Consider the following 19,879-nt stretch of genomic DNA (forward strand, 5'->3'; position numbering starts at 1 on the left):
ATTGTCTTTGACATAGTTAGTTACATGTATGTCCAAGATTAAGCTTTTATGTAGAGTAAAAGTAGATGGATCTTTTTTTTATATTGATTTATGTTTTGGAGAGTGAATATTATCAATGATGTTATATAGTATGTTGGTATAGCCTGTAACAACAGTAAAGTACAGTGTATATCATTATCACTGACTGTAAATGTTCCATTTAAAAGTAATCCCCGTCTTAGCTTTTGTACTGTTGCGGCTAGATATTTGACAGCCTGATGCTTGTGTCAGAAACCAGTAGAGTATCATTAGCTTCTTGTTGTTATGACATTTATGTCCAGAAATGGTTTCTAGTTGCTTTTATCTGCGGTCTGTTATTTTGCACTATATTGAGATGACCCCAAATGTTGGTTTGAAATCAATATTATCTGTGGAAGCTAAATTGAACTAAACAATTATTTGCCTTTGCTAGACACATTGCACATTTTTTTGAATGTTTATTATATTATTTGCATTTAAAAGATCACTATCCATATCTGTTTTCACTCTAGAGGAGAGCCCCTTCTTCTTTTGTAAATCTCAAAGACATGGTCGGCCAACCATTTCGTCTTTCCCATTTTTCACTTGTTTGACTGGTTATGACTAACTTTTTGTCAAACCTAATTTACAGTCAGTTAACAGTATTCAGGACTCTGTACGCCACAGGCCAACCAACCTGTTGAGCAATGCAGCCTAATACTTAAAAAAATCTTACCAATACAAAGATTGTATTTCACATTTCACTTTAGATTTGTTGCTATCTATGGCTTCATCTGTTTTTAAAATTTTTTAATGGGATTAGTGTTCGGGTCATTTTGGTATAATCACCTTTATTTGTTTTTTAAAATGTTTATAGATATATCCTGTATGTTGCCTGCTGGAACAGAAGACAAATGGAAAGTTTTATTTATAAGGTTTTGAAGGATGGATTATGTTCTTAAAATATATTGCACTCATGCACAAAAGCATCTTTATTTACTGTGATTTTGTATGATATTTTAAGAATGTATGGAAAAGACTGTTTTTTTTGTTGTTGTTGTTTTTTAATATCACGACCCTGTCCTGAAAAGAGTAGAAAATTAGATTCTGAAATGGTGCCATTTTTGCTTCAGCAATCAAACCACCAACACTGCATCAAATTGCATTGATTGTTTAGGGTTTTTTTGTTTACAATTGGCAGATGGCTTGCAATGCTTCCAGCCCTAATAATTCAAGGGTATCACCTTAAAAAACACTTTGTGAGACAGTTTTAGTGCACTGGAACTGCACTGAAAAGTAAATGAGTTGATTATTTTATATTTGGCTGCTTTTAAATGTCATAGCTCTGGATCGAAGCATGCAGATCCACTTATCTTCTGCTGTACTCTGTCCTTCTTTCCTGCCTTACCGCTTGCTAATGACAACAGCCCTCCCCGCTGAAGTGCTGCTTGTAAAGTATTGTCATTCATGATCCTTGTAATGACTAACTGGAAACCTTCCTCTTGGCTCTGTCTTGTATATAAATGGAGATTTTCTGTGTTGGGTCTCATCACACAGATGATATTAACTCTCTCTTCCTCTGTATACCATGATGAATAAGAATAACTGGCCTGCTGCTTCGTCAAGTTCTCACCCCAGAGTAAAGAGTGCTGATCAGGGATCAGTTTTGCACATTTTAGCTCAGTGTGGGTGAGGCGGTCATCATGGACTGGGTAGATAATCCCAGGTCTGCCACTCTTGCTCTGAGCTGCTTGACAGAAGCAGAAACAGCCTGTGATGAAGTCTTAATCTCAGTTCTCACGTTTATCTTTTGAGTGTTCTGGAGTTCTCTCTCATGTCTGTGGACAAGTAACAACAAAAGTTGTCAAGAAAAAAATAAGGAGAATAAATAAATGAGTGTTAAAACTTATGCAACATCTTATTGCGATGTGTTTTATTTGCCTTCATCAATTAGGGTCAATTTCCTTCCTCGGGGAACATATTCTTCAAAACATGATTGTCCAAAAGTAAATATTTATGCTGACAATTTTGAAACAGATCTTCTCTTATGATTGGATTTAAGTTCTGCCTCTGCCTGCAGTATCTAGTTCTCTACCCTTTTGATTTGGATCTTACCTTAAAGGAGTATGTTAACGTTTGGGAAATGCGCTTATTTGTTTTGCTGCAGAGAGTTAGATGAAAAAATTTATACCACTCCCATCTTTGTCCGTTCAATATGAAGCTAGAGTAAGCAACTGGCCAGCTTAGCTTAACATAGACTTGGAACGGGGACAGTTACCTTGGCTCGTTCCAAATTTAACAAAATCTACCTAACAACATGGTAGGTGGATTTTGACCCAGCAAATTGAACCTGCATTCTTTGTGTTTTAAAGGTAAAAAAGAAGCGTTTAATAGAGTATGGTAATAAGTATGGTTTACATATTGTATGACCTTGTCATTTGCAAGTGCCTTCATCATTCCTCAAAAGCTAACTAATAAACAATATGTAACATCTTGTTTGTTAAATATGTAGGATGGGATGTTGTGTGCTATATTAACTAATAGAGACTCCACAAAGTCACTGTGTTTGGCCAAAAAATAGTCCACCTACTTTCCCACCATCTTAGAAGAATTTCTTTCTTCAAGTTAACCACTTAAAAAATGTTTTTTGCCAATGTGCAGCTAACTAGCTAGCTGTGTCTATTAATTGATCTTATTTGTGGAGAAACCATCAGACACAAATTAGTATTCAAAACAGAGTATTTTTATGTTTCAAAACATGTCTGTTGGGAATCTTCAACTATAAAGGTTTGTATAGTATAGTATCCGTTTTATATAGATATATGCAAAGTTTTAATAAAGTGTTTTGTATAGTATAGGCACAGTTTTCTTTAATATGCATACAATAGTGTAATGGTATTGTAACCGAGCGTCCTGGGTTCGCGTAACTGTAAACAAGGAAACATTAAATGGGACGTTTAGCCTACATATTGATGTTTATTTGAGACCAAACATGATTTTCTGGCCTCAGCTGGACAATAAGGTTGCATTGTAGTCTATTCTATTCTATATAAATAACATTGTTATTTATATCATATATTTATTTAGAACATTTTGTCGTAACATCACAAATAAAATTCCTGCCTCAGCCCTTGCAAATTCAATTGTACCTCTCGGCTCCCTTGTAGTCAAGATGACGGCAAAGACAATAAAAAAGGGGATTTATTAATCTTGTATCGTGCCCGATCGTATTGTTCAGTGGATCATAACATTTCATGTATGGAATTAACCAGCAGATGCTCCGGTTCAAGATAACACCAAAATTCTCTTTAAACACCAATGGTTGTAATGCATACCGTAAAATGGTGAATACTGCTGAAAAAATTAAAATCTAAGCTTCACCATAGTCAATAAAATAGTTTTTTCAAAATTGTGAATCACCGCAACCACAAGAGGTCCTTAAGCGCACAATCATAAATGTGCAAAAAGAAATATTAGGCTGATGGGTCAGCAGTATGCAGTATCCAATAGATTAGCTGCAGACAGATACACTCAAGCAAGATCTCTGCCAGACAAAGTCTTCTGTCACAGGCAGAGGCAGAAAAACCTGATAATGTACTTATCCCTAGTTGATGGATGGTGTCACCAAATTCTGTTGTTTCATGGTTGACAACAGTTAACAGTTTGCACTGCTCAGGGTGAACTTGTGCATACTGTGAGTATGTGAGACTTCTTCTACAGTTGTGCAGCCTTCCATTATTGATTATGCACTCACCATATGCTCAGCTGCAGCAGGGCCTGTCAGACTAATCCCTTAATAACAGAGGCAGAAATACTGGGCTTGACACAAAGGCCCTGGACTGAGTGAGGGGCAGCCACCCCCCATGAGGCACTGAGGTTACAGCAGACTATTGATAGACAATAAGTTTGGTAGTGTAAGTCTTCTCTATGTAATGCATGTTGAATATTTAATTATGTGTTGTGTTTCTGTTTCCATACATCTTTCTACCTGCCCTCACTGTACTTTAGCTATGTAAGTTTTTAAATGGAAGAAAAAAAAAATTACAGTAACAGTATTAAACAACAAATTCAATGATAGTGATTACAAATCAGAAAATAATAAGATATTATAAAAAGATAGTTACGTTTTGCAAGAACGCAGTGTTGGAAGAAGAGCTCAGCTTTTAGTGAAGTAAAAGTACCAATACAACAATTTTAAAGAAGTACTTGATTACAATTAAAAGTCATCATTCTAAATCCTACTGAAGTAAAAGTACAGAAGTAATACAATGTATAAACTTGTTCCACAGAAAAATGGCCCCATGTGCATGTATTATTTTACATTATTATATTTTTAGTTATTGCTATGCAACAGTTGTTTCCAGTGTAGTGTTCGGGCCCCTCCAAAGGGTCCCCAGATAAATCTGAAGGGTCCTGAGACAATTAATGGGAGAGAAAAGAAGAAAAAACAATGCTCTGATCAGTGGCTTAAGTACCAAGGCATTGCATTGCACCGGGGCCCAGCTGATAAGGGCCCATGAAGGACAGCAACAATTGCCATGTGGATCGTGATCAGATGCCGTCATACATTCATTCATACTGTGCTGGCATAATGAGCTGCTGTGCTTTTCTTAATTACTTTTTATTCTGGGGTTATACTGTGTCAGCTACTTTGTGTTGATTTTTTACTGTAGCCTGGCTAAAGTTATTTCAGTTGTTTGATAGTCGGAGACAGCAGGTTTGAGTTGAGGACAGGATGAAAGATTTGCATTTAGCACTTGGGCTGCATGTTTTATTTGGATATTATTCCTTAAACAATCAGGTCTACTACTTTATATGCACTTTTCGCCCTTGGTCATATCTGCTCTCCTGCACAGGCTCTATTCTTCCACCTGGTGAGCCCACCCCCTACTTTGAGAACAGTCTCGACTTCATCTTATCCTGCGTGTGTGTCTGCTATGGTCTGTATGCCTGTGTATAGGCTACACGAACATGCTTTTTGAGGCAAGTGGCACAAGAAAAATATTTGCACCATGGCCATTCACAATTGCGTTACGCAGCTGGCTCTGATACATAAAATCTGTTTTCTTTTTGTTGGACTTAATCTATTTTTGCTTCTTTGGATAATTTGACCTGTGAGGGCCTCAAACAGAAAAACATTTAAATTACATACATTTTATGCTAATAACTCATAAACATCTGAAACATGACAAGAGGCCCCAAGCAGACAGATTTTTTTCTAAGTGACCACAAGCCAAAATGTTTGGGAACCACTGGTTTATTCTTCAATTATGGGTTGTTTTTAATAAGCTTATTTGATGTTTCTTGTGTAAAATCAGTTGCTAGTAACTATATCTGTCAGATAAGTATAGTGGAGTAAAAAGTACAATATTTTCCTCCGAAATGTAGTGAAGAAGCCTAAGGTAGCAGAAAATTTTAATATTTTAGTTAAAAGTCCCTCACATGGGGTAAGACGCCCCCCACGGTAATTCTAACAAAAAACACAAAATTTCTTCTGGCCTCCCCTAGCCTCACTGAACTAAAAATGTCCACTGTTTCATCACAATTTTTGAAGTTATTTGATCAAAGCCATTCTGTCTTAAGTTGATCGAATTTTTTCGTCATTTAAAATAAGCTGTACATTTTCTTAAAATGTGTTAAATCTTTATAAATGTGTATATTTACATTAGGGGGAGCCTTAAGATAAGTTATGCAATTGTTTAGAGAGAAAGATATTTTTGCTTTCAGTAGTAAAATGCTAAATTAGTGTGTTTGGGGTAAGATGTCCCCCCTCCACACCCCCAGTCACCCTTTATGGTTGATCGTTTGTAAGTTAGATGTTATTTAGATACTGGATAGCCCCTTCAGCCAACTATAAACTTCACTATCAGAAAGTCTGAGGTAAAATTCTGAGGGGTTATAAGCTCACATATGCTCACATTTCTAACTAGCTAGCTAGCTGGCAAGCACGTATTTTACCTCAGACTTTCTGCTAATGAAGGTCCTAGCAAACTCACTATTTAAAAGTCTGATAAGTAATACATTATTGGAAAGCTAATAACATAAAGCAACGCAAGTTTACTTGCACAACATATGTCTATATTCCCCTTGCTTTTAACCAGCTACTTGTAGTTTATTTCGTCTGTAATTTGCGCCTACTAAAGTGATTTCACACCATATAGGGGGCATATTTTCCCTAAAACTTACATTTGATTAAATTCAAATCAATTTGTCGCCTGTAGGTATTTATTTTACTTTATATTATGTTACCATGAGCATGGCCATCTCCAATATTTGCTTGGTCACAGATCTGACAAAATGGTAGATGTAACAATGTTAGCTTGACTGCTATTAAACTGTGCCACTAGGGTTGTTATAGCAACATAATGTTTGACTGAAACCAACTGCTGGTGGCAGACAACCTAAAATACAAAACTCCATGTTGCTCCAAAGCCAAATCTCTGTGCCACAAGAACTACAGGAAGCGGTGGTCAGGCAGCCGAGGATGTAGCGTGACTCTCATCTTGTGTCTTAAGTGTGAACACACTAAGACACACATCTGAGCATGTGAGGAGGTGTTTGAGCACAAACACAAACACACCTTCCCCACCAGCCTACAGTATGTTCAAGTCTCCTACATACATTCACAAAGCTATTGTGCTATACTTTCAGGTGCAGGTCACCCTATCCCACTTCTTTAATTATGCAAACTAAGAAGGCACCCCATCTGAGGTTTGGGTCCAGGTGATGATGGTCTTACTGTTTATTGGCTGCTCCAGAGTAAAGAGACAACAGCTTCTGGATTTTCTGCCATATTATCTATCTTTTCTTTCCTCATTAGTATATTTTTCTGTCACTAGCAATAATCTACTATTACACTGTTGGTGATACCCCAGTTTCTGGACCATATTGTAAGTACTGCATGCATACTGTATGCATTTACATTATGATTGCTGGATATATAGCCTACCAGATCTAATGACGGTTAGTTGAATGAAAAACTAGGAGATCTGAACAGGGGCAAAAAGTAATATATTGGCATGAGACAAAAAATATTTTGAATTTATGTTGAGCTATGGTGAAGCTTTTCTTTTTATAACAACTTAATTTATTTATTAAACAAAAATGCACATAATTATGTAATTTATATTTTGGATAGGGGACATGGTAATTTGATCTTTCTATAATCAGGAAAGCCTAATAAATAAAATCTCCTTTTTAAGAGTGTCGTGGCAAAGATAGGCAAAGTAAGACAAATAACACACAGTTTGTGAGGATACCTTCATATCCTCTTTATTTTAGTTGCTAATATATTGCAAACCATTGCCTGTGATCAGAGGAATTTAAACATTAGTTTAGTAAATTGCACTAAATCTAATGCATTAAGCACATAAAAATAATAAATATGTTGCAAGCTGTCCCTAGCCTCATAACAGATGGAATGAATGTATTACATGATAAATGTGCTTAACATTAAATCTTTCAAAATAATGGTAATGGTGCGTAAAGCATTTGCAATACCACTAACAAGACACCGGACCTCTTATGCTGTAGTATTCATTTAATTGGGACAAACCTTGTAATTGTCTGTGTAGTATTTAGGCTATTGAATGACATGGAGCTTGTGAAAAAGTAAGGTTACCTGAGGCAGGATATCATGTCTCTCCAATCTCTAACAAACTTTCTCCTGCACTCTGTGTGGGCTACGCTACATTCACAGATCTGGGTCCTGTTTCACCACTTCTTGTTTTTATTCCAAGTTCTACGAGCTGTGTGTGTGTGTGTGTGTGTGTGTGTGTGTGTGTGTGTGTGTGTGTGTGCCATTAACGGGGTCTCTTAGACGATTACTTTGGAATATTTTATTCTCACCGCTGTGTGATGGATGCCCTGTGTCACATTTCTCTCTTCGGGGGGTCTTTCTTTTGCTCACTTCATCTGGTTGTTGTTACTTTATATTGTTATTCTTGTTGTCATTTCCAGAAAGAGGAGCTCCTGCTGCTTTGAAACTACGCACTGTCAATGAGCAGAGCCAACATGGAGAACACCAAGGTGACCAATCACCAGTGCAGGGACTGAAATGACAGTAGGAGACTTTAACCAGTCAAACACAGGTGTAACTAATAACAGGATCCATTATTAATATTATCAGCTACACCTGTGCTATGACAGGTCAAAAATATCGGCTGTGAAAAGAGGTATATGGCTAAAATCAGACGCATACCCTATGCAGGGCTCAAAGTTTTACAGCATCCAAAGGGGACATGACAGAAAAAAAACGAGTGCTAAACACTGACATGGGAAATTCTCATAAAAAAGACTTCTAGTTGATTTATACAAAGATGGTATAGGATTCTCATTATAGTATAGCTTCCTATGCTTTAAACAAGAATTAACAATGCAAACAAACATGAATCACTGGATCTATCAAAAGAATAAAAAAGAAGAAATTTTTGTATTGTATTATTGAAAAAGCTTAAAACTATGTTATATTCTGATGACTTGTATTTTCAAAGGGTTGATCTTACACAAATCACAAAACATCAGCAAATAAATTAAACCACTTTGCACATACTATTCAGGGTCAGTGGGAAAATATGTTGAACTGTCCCTTTAAGCATGGCTGACACCCACTGTGTGTGTGTGTGTGCGTGTGTGTGTGTGTGTGTGTGTGTGTGTGTGTGTGTGTGTGTGTGTGTGTGTGTGTGTGTGCGTCCAGCAGCCAGTGAAGGAGGTGCTTCCCCTGCCTCGCCACCCTTCCCCACTTCCTGTGACCTGTTCCTCTCTGACCCCTGCTGTCACTTTGAAAAAACACACCGCAGGCTCCATCCAGCACGTGCAGGTGGCCTCCTCAGGTGATTAACAGAAAGATCACATATTTGCATTTCATTATATACATTAATATATTATTTAGGAATGTGACTACAATCATTATACACTGTGGGTAAATATTGTTGTCATGTTACTTAGTTACGAATTCTAGGCTTGATTGTAACTGTAACTGTTGATTTATTTATTCATCATTCAAACGTGCTGGAAATACATTTTCGATGTTGTCTTCATTTTTCAGATTATTTAATGTAAAGAACACATTGATTATCTGAACCATTGTAACTGAAAGTGAACTAACACTAACCACAATATTTAAAACCTCATAAATATACTCTATTTTATACATAACTGGTTGACCTTTGGCCTTTCTTATGTTTGTTTACAGTGGTGACATCGTTCCATCTGAAGCCTCCAGAAAGGGATCTCACCCTGATGTCCCACATTAAGTCTATTAAGTCTCTGGCCGGCTTCACTGCGGTCCTTACTGGACAAACGGTGAGCCCACTGGCAATGATCTTAAATATAAACCCTGTATAAAGAGCAAACATTTACATACAATGTGGCTGAAATTGCATACAGGATAAATGGGGAATAATTAACAATTTTCTGTATAAAAACAAAGTGTACTGTTTATGGCTAAAATATTTAATATTACGGTTAAGTTTGTTCCACTGTAAAAAAAACAATGCACTATGCATTTCAAATGCCCTGAGCACCCATGCAGTTGTTTTCACTTACTCCTAATTTTTTAATATACAGTATATTGTGTTTAGTTAACTTAGCATGGCTTTAACGACCTGTGTTATTCTCTCAAATCTAGTTCCACATTCCAGAGTTTAGCAGTGACACTCTGTCTTACATTGTTGAATGCTGACAGAAACCTGACAGTGAGGAGTTGTCGGAGGAGGTACCAATCGTCGAGGTGATCCTGGCTGACATCGACTCCCTGGTTCCCACTCACGATGAAGCCGGCCGGCCCATAGCCGAATGGAAACGACAGGTGATGGTGCGGCAGCTGCAGGTCAGGCTGCAGGACGAGGAGGAACAGAGGAGACAGGTACTCTTCTGTGCTGTACATGCTATGTGTGAGTTTGTAGTGCTGTGTGTAATTGTATGTGTATGCATGAGCACAAATCTGTGTACATAATCAGATTTGGGTGGATTAGAAGAAGTAGAGACTGGCTAAGGTAGGGGTTCTCAAAGTAGGGGGTGGGCCCACCAGGGTGAGGAACGAAGCTTATGCAGGACACATGACCAAAGGGGGAAAGTGCATTTAAAGTAGTAAACGTGATTGTTGAAGGAATAATATTCAAATAAAAATGCTCTGATGCTGGCAAGGCTTTCAAGTCTTGTGAAAGAATAATTTCTACATACAGCCTAATGAAATATACAGTAAAATTGCACAGACTCACCACAAAGAAAAAAACAAACAGGTGTCTGTGCTAAGAAGCCACAAAAGAGACACCTTGTACAAACATAATGAGAAACATGCATAAAAAGAAATGCGGTTCGTAAAGTCCCGTTTTCCATTTTCCTTAGTGTTGATTAAATTAAACTTGTTGAATTGTTTAATTTCTGACTGGTGATCAAATGCTTCCTTTTAAAAATATTTTTAATGTATATAGTTTGTTTCACTCTAAAGTCAAGAGTTAGATGAGAAGAATGATAGCACTCTCGTGTCCATCCGTTCAATATGAAGCTTCCGCTAGCGGCTGGTTAGCTTAGCTTAGCACAAAGGCTATACGTGTACAAAAAACAAGTGTAAAAATTGCGTGTTTAGTTTTTTAGGGAGTTATATTCTGGACTATTTCTTGGCTGGGAGCAATAATTTCCAACCTTGTGATAACGACACAACCTCAGGAAGCCCAGCATATAATACCCATAAGACTGCAACATGTCTTCTTATCAAACTCTTAATCACCAAAATGTGAAATTATTCCTTTAACAAAATCATCTCTCAGGATTGTTTGCAAAAATCTCTTTTCGTCCCTCTAACAGGACATGACTAATGGCTACAGACCAGTGGATGGCTGGAAGTACTCCAGCGCCCACAACGCAGTCTTGGGACCCTTTGGTGAGCTCCTAACAGAGGATGACCTGGTCTACCTGCAGCAGCAGATCGAGGCTGTTTCACTGCAGAAGCGCTGCCAGGCCTATGAGCTGGAGCTGACCAGGCTGACGGAGGAGCTGAGATCGATTTTACCTGATCCAATCGTGAACATCTCCCTTAACAAAGAGGTCCTACAACAGATGGATGCGGAGGGGAAAATGCAACTGACTTTGCCGGTGTGGTGCAATCGTGTCTCTGAGATTGTTAAGAGTATGTCTCTGCTGGTAGCGAATCTGACCCAAACCACAGAAGAAGGGGGTGAGAAGAGGGTAGTGGATGGCATGATGGAGGAGATGAAGAGTTTGCCGGGGTTAAGGAATAGTTTAGGGATTGATGTAGGCCAGGGATTGGTGCAAGAGGACCAAAAGACAGTGCCAGCACATGGTGAGACCTCTAGTGGATGTAAGATTCCACACGTAGGGATGGCATCAGCTTTTAGCCATCGTCTGGAGACTAACACCTACAGCAGAGCACAGAGGGAGAAGGTGGAGAGGGAGATCCAACAGTCTGGGGTGTCGGTCAAAAATCTCAGATCCAACTTTGAAGGTCAGATTGGTGGAATTTATCCCTTTGCTGGGATTGTGAAAGGAGGCCATGTAGTGTTCGGAGGTTCAGGAGTAAACAACCAAAACACCAACACAGGCCTCAGCTGTGAGGTGAGCAACTGTGATCCTCCTAAAAAACTTACACCTGTGATGGAGACTACCAGCCTGAGGAAAGAGCGAATAGTGGTGCTGTTCCTGAGCCACTGGAAGAAATCTGCATATGCTATTTCAGTGAGGGCAGAGAGGCAGAGACGGGGACAGGAAGCAGTGTCAGGGAGAGTGACAGCTGCATCGCCCCCACAGAAAATCAGCTCCATGTTTCAATTCTGCCAACAACGACGAGCTGTGGACAAGATGCTAAACTCCTGGAGGAATAAACTAGAACACAAAGATGTGCAAAAGTCCTGTTTGTCCTCTAACTTCTCACAAAATCCACCACCTCAAGCAACCCACTCGCCAGAGCAATTCCTGCCAGAAGTGGGTGGTGTTGCATTGAGCCACGATAGCTTGACCCTTGACCTCTTCATGCTGGGATACTTCCACATCTTAGAGCAAGATCTGTCACCCGAGGAGAGGAAGATGAGGCACCTCCTCTGCTTCGAGGTCTTTGATCACATCGGCAGTTTCTCCTGGGAGTTGGTGAGGGACTTCCACAAGGCTGTTCTACAGGAAATCCAGGCTGGGAGGCGACAGTGGAGCGACGGCTTTGAGGACATCAAAGTTCGCTTCTTTGGGGACTCGAGACCATGCCACTGTCCATCGCCATCACCATCGTCATTACTTTTGTCAGATTCTAGGCTTGTACCCAAAGTTATAGTTCAAACTGCTACTCCAGATGAGTGTGGCAGCGACACAGACTTCTCCTGTTTCATGAACGAAGACATTTGTAAATATATTGACCGCAGCTTTGCTTTTTGGAAAGAGAAGGAAGCAGAGCTGTTTGATTTCGAACATTAGCATTAATGTTAAATATGACATTTTTGCACCAAACTATGACATTTTGGTGTTTTTATTTTGGTTAACTGACCGTAGGTGAATAAAATTCTGTTGAGGCATTATTATACTGTTGCATTATTGATGCAATATTATTGCAAACGTAATTTGTAATTACAGTTAGTTTGTTTACATCCCAGTCACTGAAACACGAACGCCTCCACACCCATTTTCTGCACAAAATGATACGATTTCAATTTTAAAAGATTTCTGTAATTTCTGTAATCAGACAGCAGGACCACAGTAAACAGTTTATACACTTCGATGGCTGTATTAAGCTGGTAAAATCTCAGAGGAGTCTTATAAATTGTCGTTGCCACTTAAAGGGGCACTCCACTGATTTTACTTGTCAATTTGCTAATCATGTCAGGTCAAGTACTATGACAGCTGTATGATGTGTTAGCTGAAGTAATCATGGGTTGGACTGCATTACAAACCCAGGGTATGGAGACATAGTTTGGGGCAATCTTTTGTTACAATTGCTCACTTTGTACATCAAGGCATTAAGGAATCGAAATAATAACAGAAAATTGGTAGAAATATAAGAAATGTAAAAAGAGTGTGGATATGTGCAGTATTTTACAGTATTAACAAGTGTAATGATGAATACTAGTAATGAATAAATAGTGTAATAATAATGAGTACTGGTAGTGGTGGACTGGATAAAAACTACAGTATTGTGACAGAGTAAACCAAAGTATTAAAACAGAATATTGCACATTAGGGATTAGAAGAGAGAATATTGCACAGATGTCAAGTGTTGCACTACAAAGTCCAGTTTAGTGACTTATCGATTAACTAATCATTTCATCTCTAATTTTACACACTTTATATAGCGGAGGGCATTTTCATTAATGATGCATCGTATTTTTATATTGTATCTTAGAAATGGGGTAGGGGTAGAAGTAGTACAAGTTTATTTGAGTAAATGTACTGTGTTAGTTTTACCTAAACTTTTATTTACCTATTCATGGCATAGAAATAAAAAAGACTTACTTTTGTTTCAGTTCTAATAGAAAGGTGACGGATTCGAAATAGGTGAGGTCGCGCAGGCGCACAAGCTCCCTAAACTAACAGGAGGATGCTGAGCTGCATTCCCATCATTCTGTGAGGAGAGGAGGATCCCCCTGCGCACCCACAACGGAGGAGACACCGAGCGATAAGAACATATAAAATAATCCAAGTTGAGCTTTTATCTGCCACCATGTCAGCTGGAGGAGATTTGGGGAACCCCCTGAGGAAATTTAAACTCGTATTTTTGGGAGAGCAGAGCGGTGAGTCAATTTTTGGGGAGGTTTGGGTCGTCCTCCCCTAATGCCAAACATGCCTATATGTTGAAGGCCATGTATGTAATCCTTGTTGATTTTGAAAGTTGTGGCTGAATCTAGAGGATGTGTTGGCTGCCTTTGGTTCATTTGACGCCTCTCGGCACAATCTGTGACTGTAGACAATTTGATTAAGCCATGAAGAAAAAAAAGAGAAAGACGGAAAAAAACAACGCCTGCTTATAAATTGCGGCCTTGGATTAAATATAACCATTATGATCACAAAAAAAAAGCTGCTAATTGTAAGTTGAATATCCACGAGGAACGTTTTGTCGCAAATTGTCATACGCACCATAGCAGACGATGTGAATTCGGATGTTTTGATGTGCTGCAGTGACCGACAAATATGCTCAGCTTGTTTTCAGATAACGGGTTTATTTCACTCACATCGTTTATTTTTCCCAATAACAATCTTTTATTCTAGTACATGACAGTGTCTTAATAGGCCTATTTCTTTTCCCACCATTCCTGTTTTTTTTTTTAATAGAGAAGATAATAAACAGTCCCCCATGTGTCAGTTCGGGACACACCCTAGGCTGGCGATGTCTATAGCATCTCTAAACCTCGCAGTCTCTAGCTCGGTTCCATAAATAATCAAATATAAACGGGGCTTGACAGCGCCACAACATTATACTATTTATTCAATAATCCGTCTATTCAGGGTGGGAATGGCTGTGTGTGTAATTTCATGTGATGGCACAAATTCGGGATGAGCTGATCGATAATGGTTTAGCGCTGTGAAGCTGCAGCTGTTCAGACATCAGACATCCAGAGTGGATGCAGAGGAGCATATATCCCATAAAATACAGCAGCACGATACACATAATTAGGCCTAATTTGACAACAGCTTGACCCGTGTTTGTGTCTTGCACTGTGATGCGTATGTGTGTGTGTGTGTGTGTGTGTGTGTGTGTGTGTGTGTGTTTTAGCGCGCTGCATTTCTATGAGAGGGTTGTATGTCGACTACAAGCCTCCCTGTGTGTTTGTGTAGCCTGTACTGCAATGTTGCTGTCCATGGTGCTGAATCGAGGCCTGCTGTGGCCACTGCCCATCCTCGCTGGCTTCAGGACTTAATGCTGCCTGCATTAGAGGACTCTACATGAGAGCCCAGGACCAGTCCTGGCCTCCTCTGTAGATCTGATGTAAAATGGTGCTAAAGATTGGAGCCGGGTGGGATGTAAATAATAATTGAGCTCACTAGGCTTGATCCTCTGAGAAGACACCATTCAGCTTATGAAGGCAGCTAAATATTGTTTTAAACCTGTCTATCGGACTTGTGCATTTATGGACACAACTTTTGTTTTCCTAATTGTTCAAAGTCCATTTCTATTTATTTTGAATTCCTGATCTTTCTCTATAAAACATAAAATGTACAGTACTTGGTTACTTACTTTATAATGAAATGTATTTTTTTTTTGTCTCAGAAGGGGGAAAATTATGAATTTGGGGTTATCCCTTGATTAATTATCACAGATGTTTGCATTACAGATATTAACTTTAGAAAAGCCTAATTGTGGGTATATTTTTAAGATTCGTTGGACCATTTTTGTTCAAATATGGAAATGTTTTCTTGTGAGAACAGTTGTGGAGGGTATGCTTAATTATCAGGCACATTTTGTTCCAAGGTGAGCTGCCTTACTGGTTTTCATTTCATTTTGATATTTACTGTCATTTTGTCACATTGAGGAACCCAGTGGACACCAATTTTCATGTAATTATGTTATGATTCTGTTGTGTATTCACTATTTCCATGTGTTTGGATGTTTTTTATGATCTGAACTACCACCAAACTTAGAATGAACCTATCTGCTCTCTCTTCCAGTGGGGAAAACATCTCTCATCACTAGATTCATGTATGACAGTTTTGACAACACATATCAGGTGAGACTCGGACCAGATGATTTTTTCCATTGCCTCCCACAGAAGTTAGGTACACAACAAGTCTGAATGATTGAGCCCTGAGGGATATAAAAATGCAATTAGTTTTTTAGTCTAATTCAATTTCGGTGCCTTTTTATTATCTTAACAGCGTTTTGTATTTTCCTTAATTTAGGCAACAGTCAATCTGCTAGACTTTTAAAGTCTTATTCTGATTACCTTTCCCCTCTTTTGTTCTTTCTCCACCACAGGCGACCATTGGAATAGACTTCCTATCAAAGACAATGTACCTGGAAGACCGAACAGTAGGAAGCCTTGATTGTCATTTAAAATTCACATGTAGATACACATGTAAAGATGAATGAATGTGTTTGTACTCATTTTAGCCAGTCAACATCCTGTGTAAGAAATGCCCCGATTTCCACTCTGTTTTCACTAATCCTTAATTTGATTTGCTTAATTACTGCTCTCTTAACAGACTAACACGATTATCCTAAGGTTATTTCTGCTAGTAAAAGCTTTGGCAAGTTGGCTTCTCTAGCCTTAAGAAGTTTAAACCTTTCCAATGGATTAGCTAGTATTAATACTATTTCTTTTTCAGGATATTATGCTCTGTCAGCCTGCACACAAGCTGATACTGGCTTATCCCTTTGGATGTGTACTTACAAGGCCTTACATCTGTGTAGGCTGCATGTAGTATGATGGTTAATTTTGAAACATCATCCGTATGTATATATGTGTGTGCGTGTGTGTGTGAAATGCAGGTAAGGCTGCAGCTGTGGGATACAGCTGGACAGGAGCGTTTCAGGAGCCTCATCCCCAGCTACATACGAGACTCTACAGTAGCTGTGGTCGTCTATGACATTACAAGTGAGCAGCAATCTGCTAATTGTACTGTTAGTTTTCCTGTACGTTTTGTTCTTCACCAGAAGCACTGGTGCACTGGTGTGGGATTTTAACACAAAAAAGACTGCATATAAAACAGGAGTCTGGTCTCCACAGATGTGAATTCATTCCAGCAGACCTGCAAATGGATCGATGATGTCAGGACAGAGAGAGGAAGTGATGTCATCATCATGCTAGTTGGCAACAAAACAGATCTGGAAGAGAAGAGGTGAGTATGTTAGGGATAGTTCATAATCGACTGCAACTCTTAGCTTCAGTTAATGTAGTCTAAGTCATAAAGTCCGTTAACTGAGCAGAAAGCACGTTGCCAAAAGCAACTTGTCAGTGCTGAATAAATTAGCGTTCAACGTCATGAGTCTGGCCTGATTTTTCCTGCAGGCAAATCATGATCGAGGAAGGAGAGCAGAGAGCCAAAGAGCTGAACGTCATGTTCATCGAGACCAGTGCCAAGACCGGCTGCAATGTCAAACAGGTGATCCCTGCAGTTTCACCATATTTCACAGCATTTTGGGTGTCAGCTTCTCTGCCATTTCCTGCGCGCATCCCTCTATGGTGATCGTGTCACCAATGTGAAAAAATAAAATATCTTTGGGAAAATATGTGGAGGAGTGTGGTGGATAGTCTGCAGAAGGGGGATAGTGTGCATATCCAGCCATAATGGGTGCAGGATGAAAGGATAAACTGAACACTGCAAACCTGGAAAAAACATTGCTGGAATTTAAATAAGTGCATTTACTCAAGTACAAATTTGAGGTACTTGTAGTGTTTCCATTTAATGTCACTTTGTGCTTCTACTCAATCCAGAGGGTGATTTTGTACTTTTTTATTCCACTACATTTATCAGACAGCAAATAGTTACTAGTGATTTTACAAATTTTACAAAGAAAACAGATGTTAGCCTACGTTACAAAATATGATGTGTTGTAATAGATAAAATGGTATATAAATTGTTTAAATAAGCTCAACCTAGACTAACTAAAACAGGAAATGCTTTTTACACTTTATATCAGTAATACTAATATATATACATATTATAGAATAGTAGGACAATTATGGGACAATTTTTCGGCATTGAATACTTTTACTTTTTATATTTTATATATTTCAAATCATTCTGCAGATAAAACATTTACAAAAGTAACAAATTCACTGCAGGATGTTTTACTTGTAATGGAGTAGTTTTTACAGTGTGGTACTGCTATGTTTACTTACTGTTAATACTTCCCTCCATTGTTGCTCAAAATTGAATAACAAAACATGTCAAGGTTCAAAGTCAGGCAAAAAAAGGACAGCTCCACCTACAATTAGAAGATCTTTACTCTGTTTATAAAAGAAGGGCTGTAGTCTTTACAGAACAAATGTAATTCACATTTTTCAACATTTTCATTTTCAACCCGCCTGCTTTTTCTGTCCTCTCTCTCATGCTCTCGTCTTCCCTCCCCCTCTTTTTCTCCTCTCTGTACATCTTTTTTCACATTTCCTGATCCCTAACTCTCTCTCCTCTCCTCTCATCTCTATCCTCCTTCTTTTTCTCTCCCCCTAGCTGTTTCGTCGAGTTGCAGCAGCCCTACCTGGAATGGAAAGCTTGGACGATGCAAATCCTGAAGGCAGTATCCTTTACAGACACTGTGATTCACTGTGCCGAGATCCAAACAGCCAAGAAATACGCATCTTATTTTTAATCTCTAAGTGGTAGTTGGCGCTAGTACAAACAGACCGCCCAGCCTACTGTCTATCGAGGCATCAGCCATTAAACCTTTTTTGCTTAATGGAGAGGAAATGCACAGAGCCAGGAAGGTAGTCGGGACGCACAGGTACTGCACCACATAGTGGCTGTCTGGGAAGTGACATCCACTGAGGATGTGTGATGGAGGATGGATGTTTGAAGAAGGTGAGGGAAAAGAGATGTACTCAATAAATGTGAATTAATTTGTGAAAAACATTTACAATTTAAAACAGCTTTAGATTATACTAACTCTAACCATTTAGTATGTGAAGGATTTCTCCTTCTTTAAGGGTAATGTCACACAGGGTTTCCTCAGGTGACGTTAGGATCATTTCCTGAGCTAAAGTAAAGCAAAGGTGACAGCCTGTCACTCTCCAAAACAATAAGTCAAACTCCTCCGTCCAAACTCTCTCCTCTCTGTGTGTTTGGTTGATTGACTGACGCAGCTGCCTTGATAAGGCCGAACTCTGTGGTCCATCTGCTACGTATCCCATGGTCAAGATTACAGAGAGAGAGACAGCCTGGCTTGGTTAATTTAGGCAAGCATAGTGGCTTGTTTTGAACCAATATCCAAAAGAATCCTCACACATGTATAGGTGAGTGAACAATAACCTTAATGAAGGATAATTAGTCCCCACCAGGATTTATCCTTCAGATTTGGGTTGTTCTCACTCATGCCATTTTTCTCCCTGCCTGGGCTTTAGTAAATCTTGCTGCTACTAAAGACATATAAGCTTCCTGAAATCTTCTTCATCAATAGGAGTAGCTCACAAGAATGGGTAAGAGGGTAGGGGGTAACAACAGTGTGTTTGAGAGGGACTAGAAACCGTACTGAGTGGTTTTAAATTACCGTCTATTTAAGAGTTAATGGTTACAGTATTGTAACTACAGGTAGCAATTCAAAAGAAATGTGACAGTATTAACATTGTAAAAAGTTTATTTAATGTGACTAAAAAAATTTGCACCTTTATTACTATTATTGTGAGATTTATTGTTGCTTGGGAACAAAACAGTAGGATAAGCTGTAAGATGTAAGATCTAGCTGACGGTCAAAACTTCTGTTAAAGAATGAACCAGACTTTTTTGTCCTGTCATATCGTTTGATTATTAAAGGGGAACTCCACCGATTTTACACATCAACGTCTGTTTACAGGTCCTTATGAGACAGTTTCGTCTGAAGACTACAAGTTTGAAAATGAAAAAAGGATTGCTTATTAGGAGCATAAACATATCAGAAACAAATGCATCTGTATTTTATAGGACAGCATACAGTGTAAAGAATTTTGTGTCGGCTCCATTTTATGTACAGTGACAGTCAGTATATTATAATTGTAGTAATAGTGAGTATTTCATTTGTACCCTGTATGTACAAAATATTTACACTGTAACATTACTCATTTGACTGTGACTGATATTTGATATACTTTTCCTTAACTGGACAATTCCCAGTGATCGACATCAAGCTGGACAAACCAGCAGAGCCTACTGTCCCCGAGGGCGGGTGCTCATGTTAATGCAGAGCTGAAATCTGACAGCTCCCTTCACACCATAGGCTTGTTGTGTTGCTTACTACTGGTTAGCTTCCAGTTGA

General features: G+C 38.8%; 2 protein-coding genes across 3 annotated transcripts; both read left to right on the forward strand.

The window, feature by feature from the left end:
* The first annotated feature begins 6,481 nt into the window (after positions 1–6,481).
* Positions 6,482–12,417, forward strand: espnlb (espin like b). The gene is made up of 7 exons (XM_046051990.1): positions 6,482–6,543; positions 7,957–8,025; positions 8,696–8,828; positions 9,191–9,300; positions 9,683–9,862; positions 10,804–11,184; positions 11,323–12,417. Exons 2-7 carry the CDS (start codon positions 7,996–7,998, stop codon positions 12,415–12,417), a joined length of 1,929 nt encoding a protein of 642 aa, XP_045907946.1. The 5' UTR covers positions 6,482–6,543; positions 7,957–7,995.
* Positions 12,418–13,638: 1,221 nt separating this feature from the next.
* Positions 13,639–19,879, forward strand: rab6bb (RAB6B, member RAS oncogene family b). 2 transcript variants are annotated; one of them, XM_046052208.1, is made up of 8 exons: positions 13,639–13,727; positions 15,601–15,659; positions 15,908–15,961; positions 16,421–16,526; positions 16,659–16,770; positions 16,941–17,034; positions 18,106–18,172; positions 19,738–19,879. In XM_046052208.1, exons 1-8 carry the CDS (start codon positions 13,658–13,660, stop codon positions 19,800–19,802), a joined length of 627 nt encoding a protein of 208 aa, XP_045908164.1. In that variant the 5' UTR covers positions 13,639–13,657; the 3' UTR covers positions 19,803–19,879. The 2 variants fall into 2 exon arrangements, with proteins under 2 accessions (XP_045908164.1, XP_045908165.1); XM_046052209.1 differs by lacking the exons at positions 16,421–16,526; positions 16,659–16,770; positions 16,941–17,034.

The sequence above is a fragment of the Micropterus dolomieu genome, linkage group LG06 (genome assembly GCF_021292245.1).
Source record: "Micropterus dolomieu isolate WLL.071019.BEF.003 ecotype Adirondacks linkage group LG06, ASM2129224v1, whole genome shotgun sequence".
NCBI classification, from domain to species: domain Eukaryota; kingdom Metazoa; phylum Chordata; class Actinopteri; order Centrarchiformes; family Centrarchidae; genus Micropterus; species Micropterus dolomieu.

Bases quoted from the DNA above. Each gene is read 5' to 3' on its own strand.
- espnlb (XM_046051990.1), top strand. From the start codon at position 7,996: ATGAGCAGAGCCAACATGGAGAACACCAAG. The intron at 8,026-8,695 runs GTGACCAATCAC...TGCGTCCAGCAG, and splicing joins CCAACATGGAGAACACCAAG to CCAGTGAAGGAGGTGCTTCC. The intron at 11,185-11,322 runs GTAGTGGATGGC...AGTGGATGTAAG, and splicing joins AAGAAGGGGGTGAGAAGAGG to ATTCCACACGTAGGGATGGC.
- rab6bb (XM_046052208.1), top strand. From the start codon at position 13,658: ATGTCAGCTGGAGGAGATTTGGGGAACCCCCTGAGGAAATTTAAACTC. The intron at 15,962-16,420 runs GTAGGAAGCCTT...TGTGAAATGCAG, and splicing joins TGTACCTGGAAGACCGAACA to GTAAGGCTGCAGCTGTGGGA. The intron at 18,173-19,737 runs GTATCCTTTACA...GACAATTCCCAG, and splicing joins CGATGCAAATCCTGAAGGCA to TGATCGACATCAAGCTGGAC.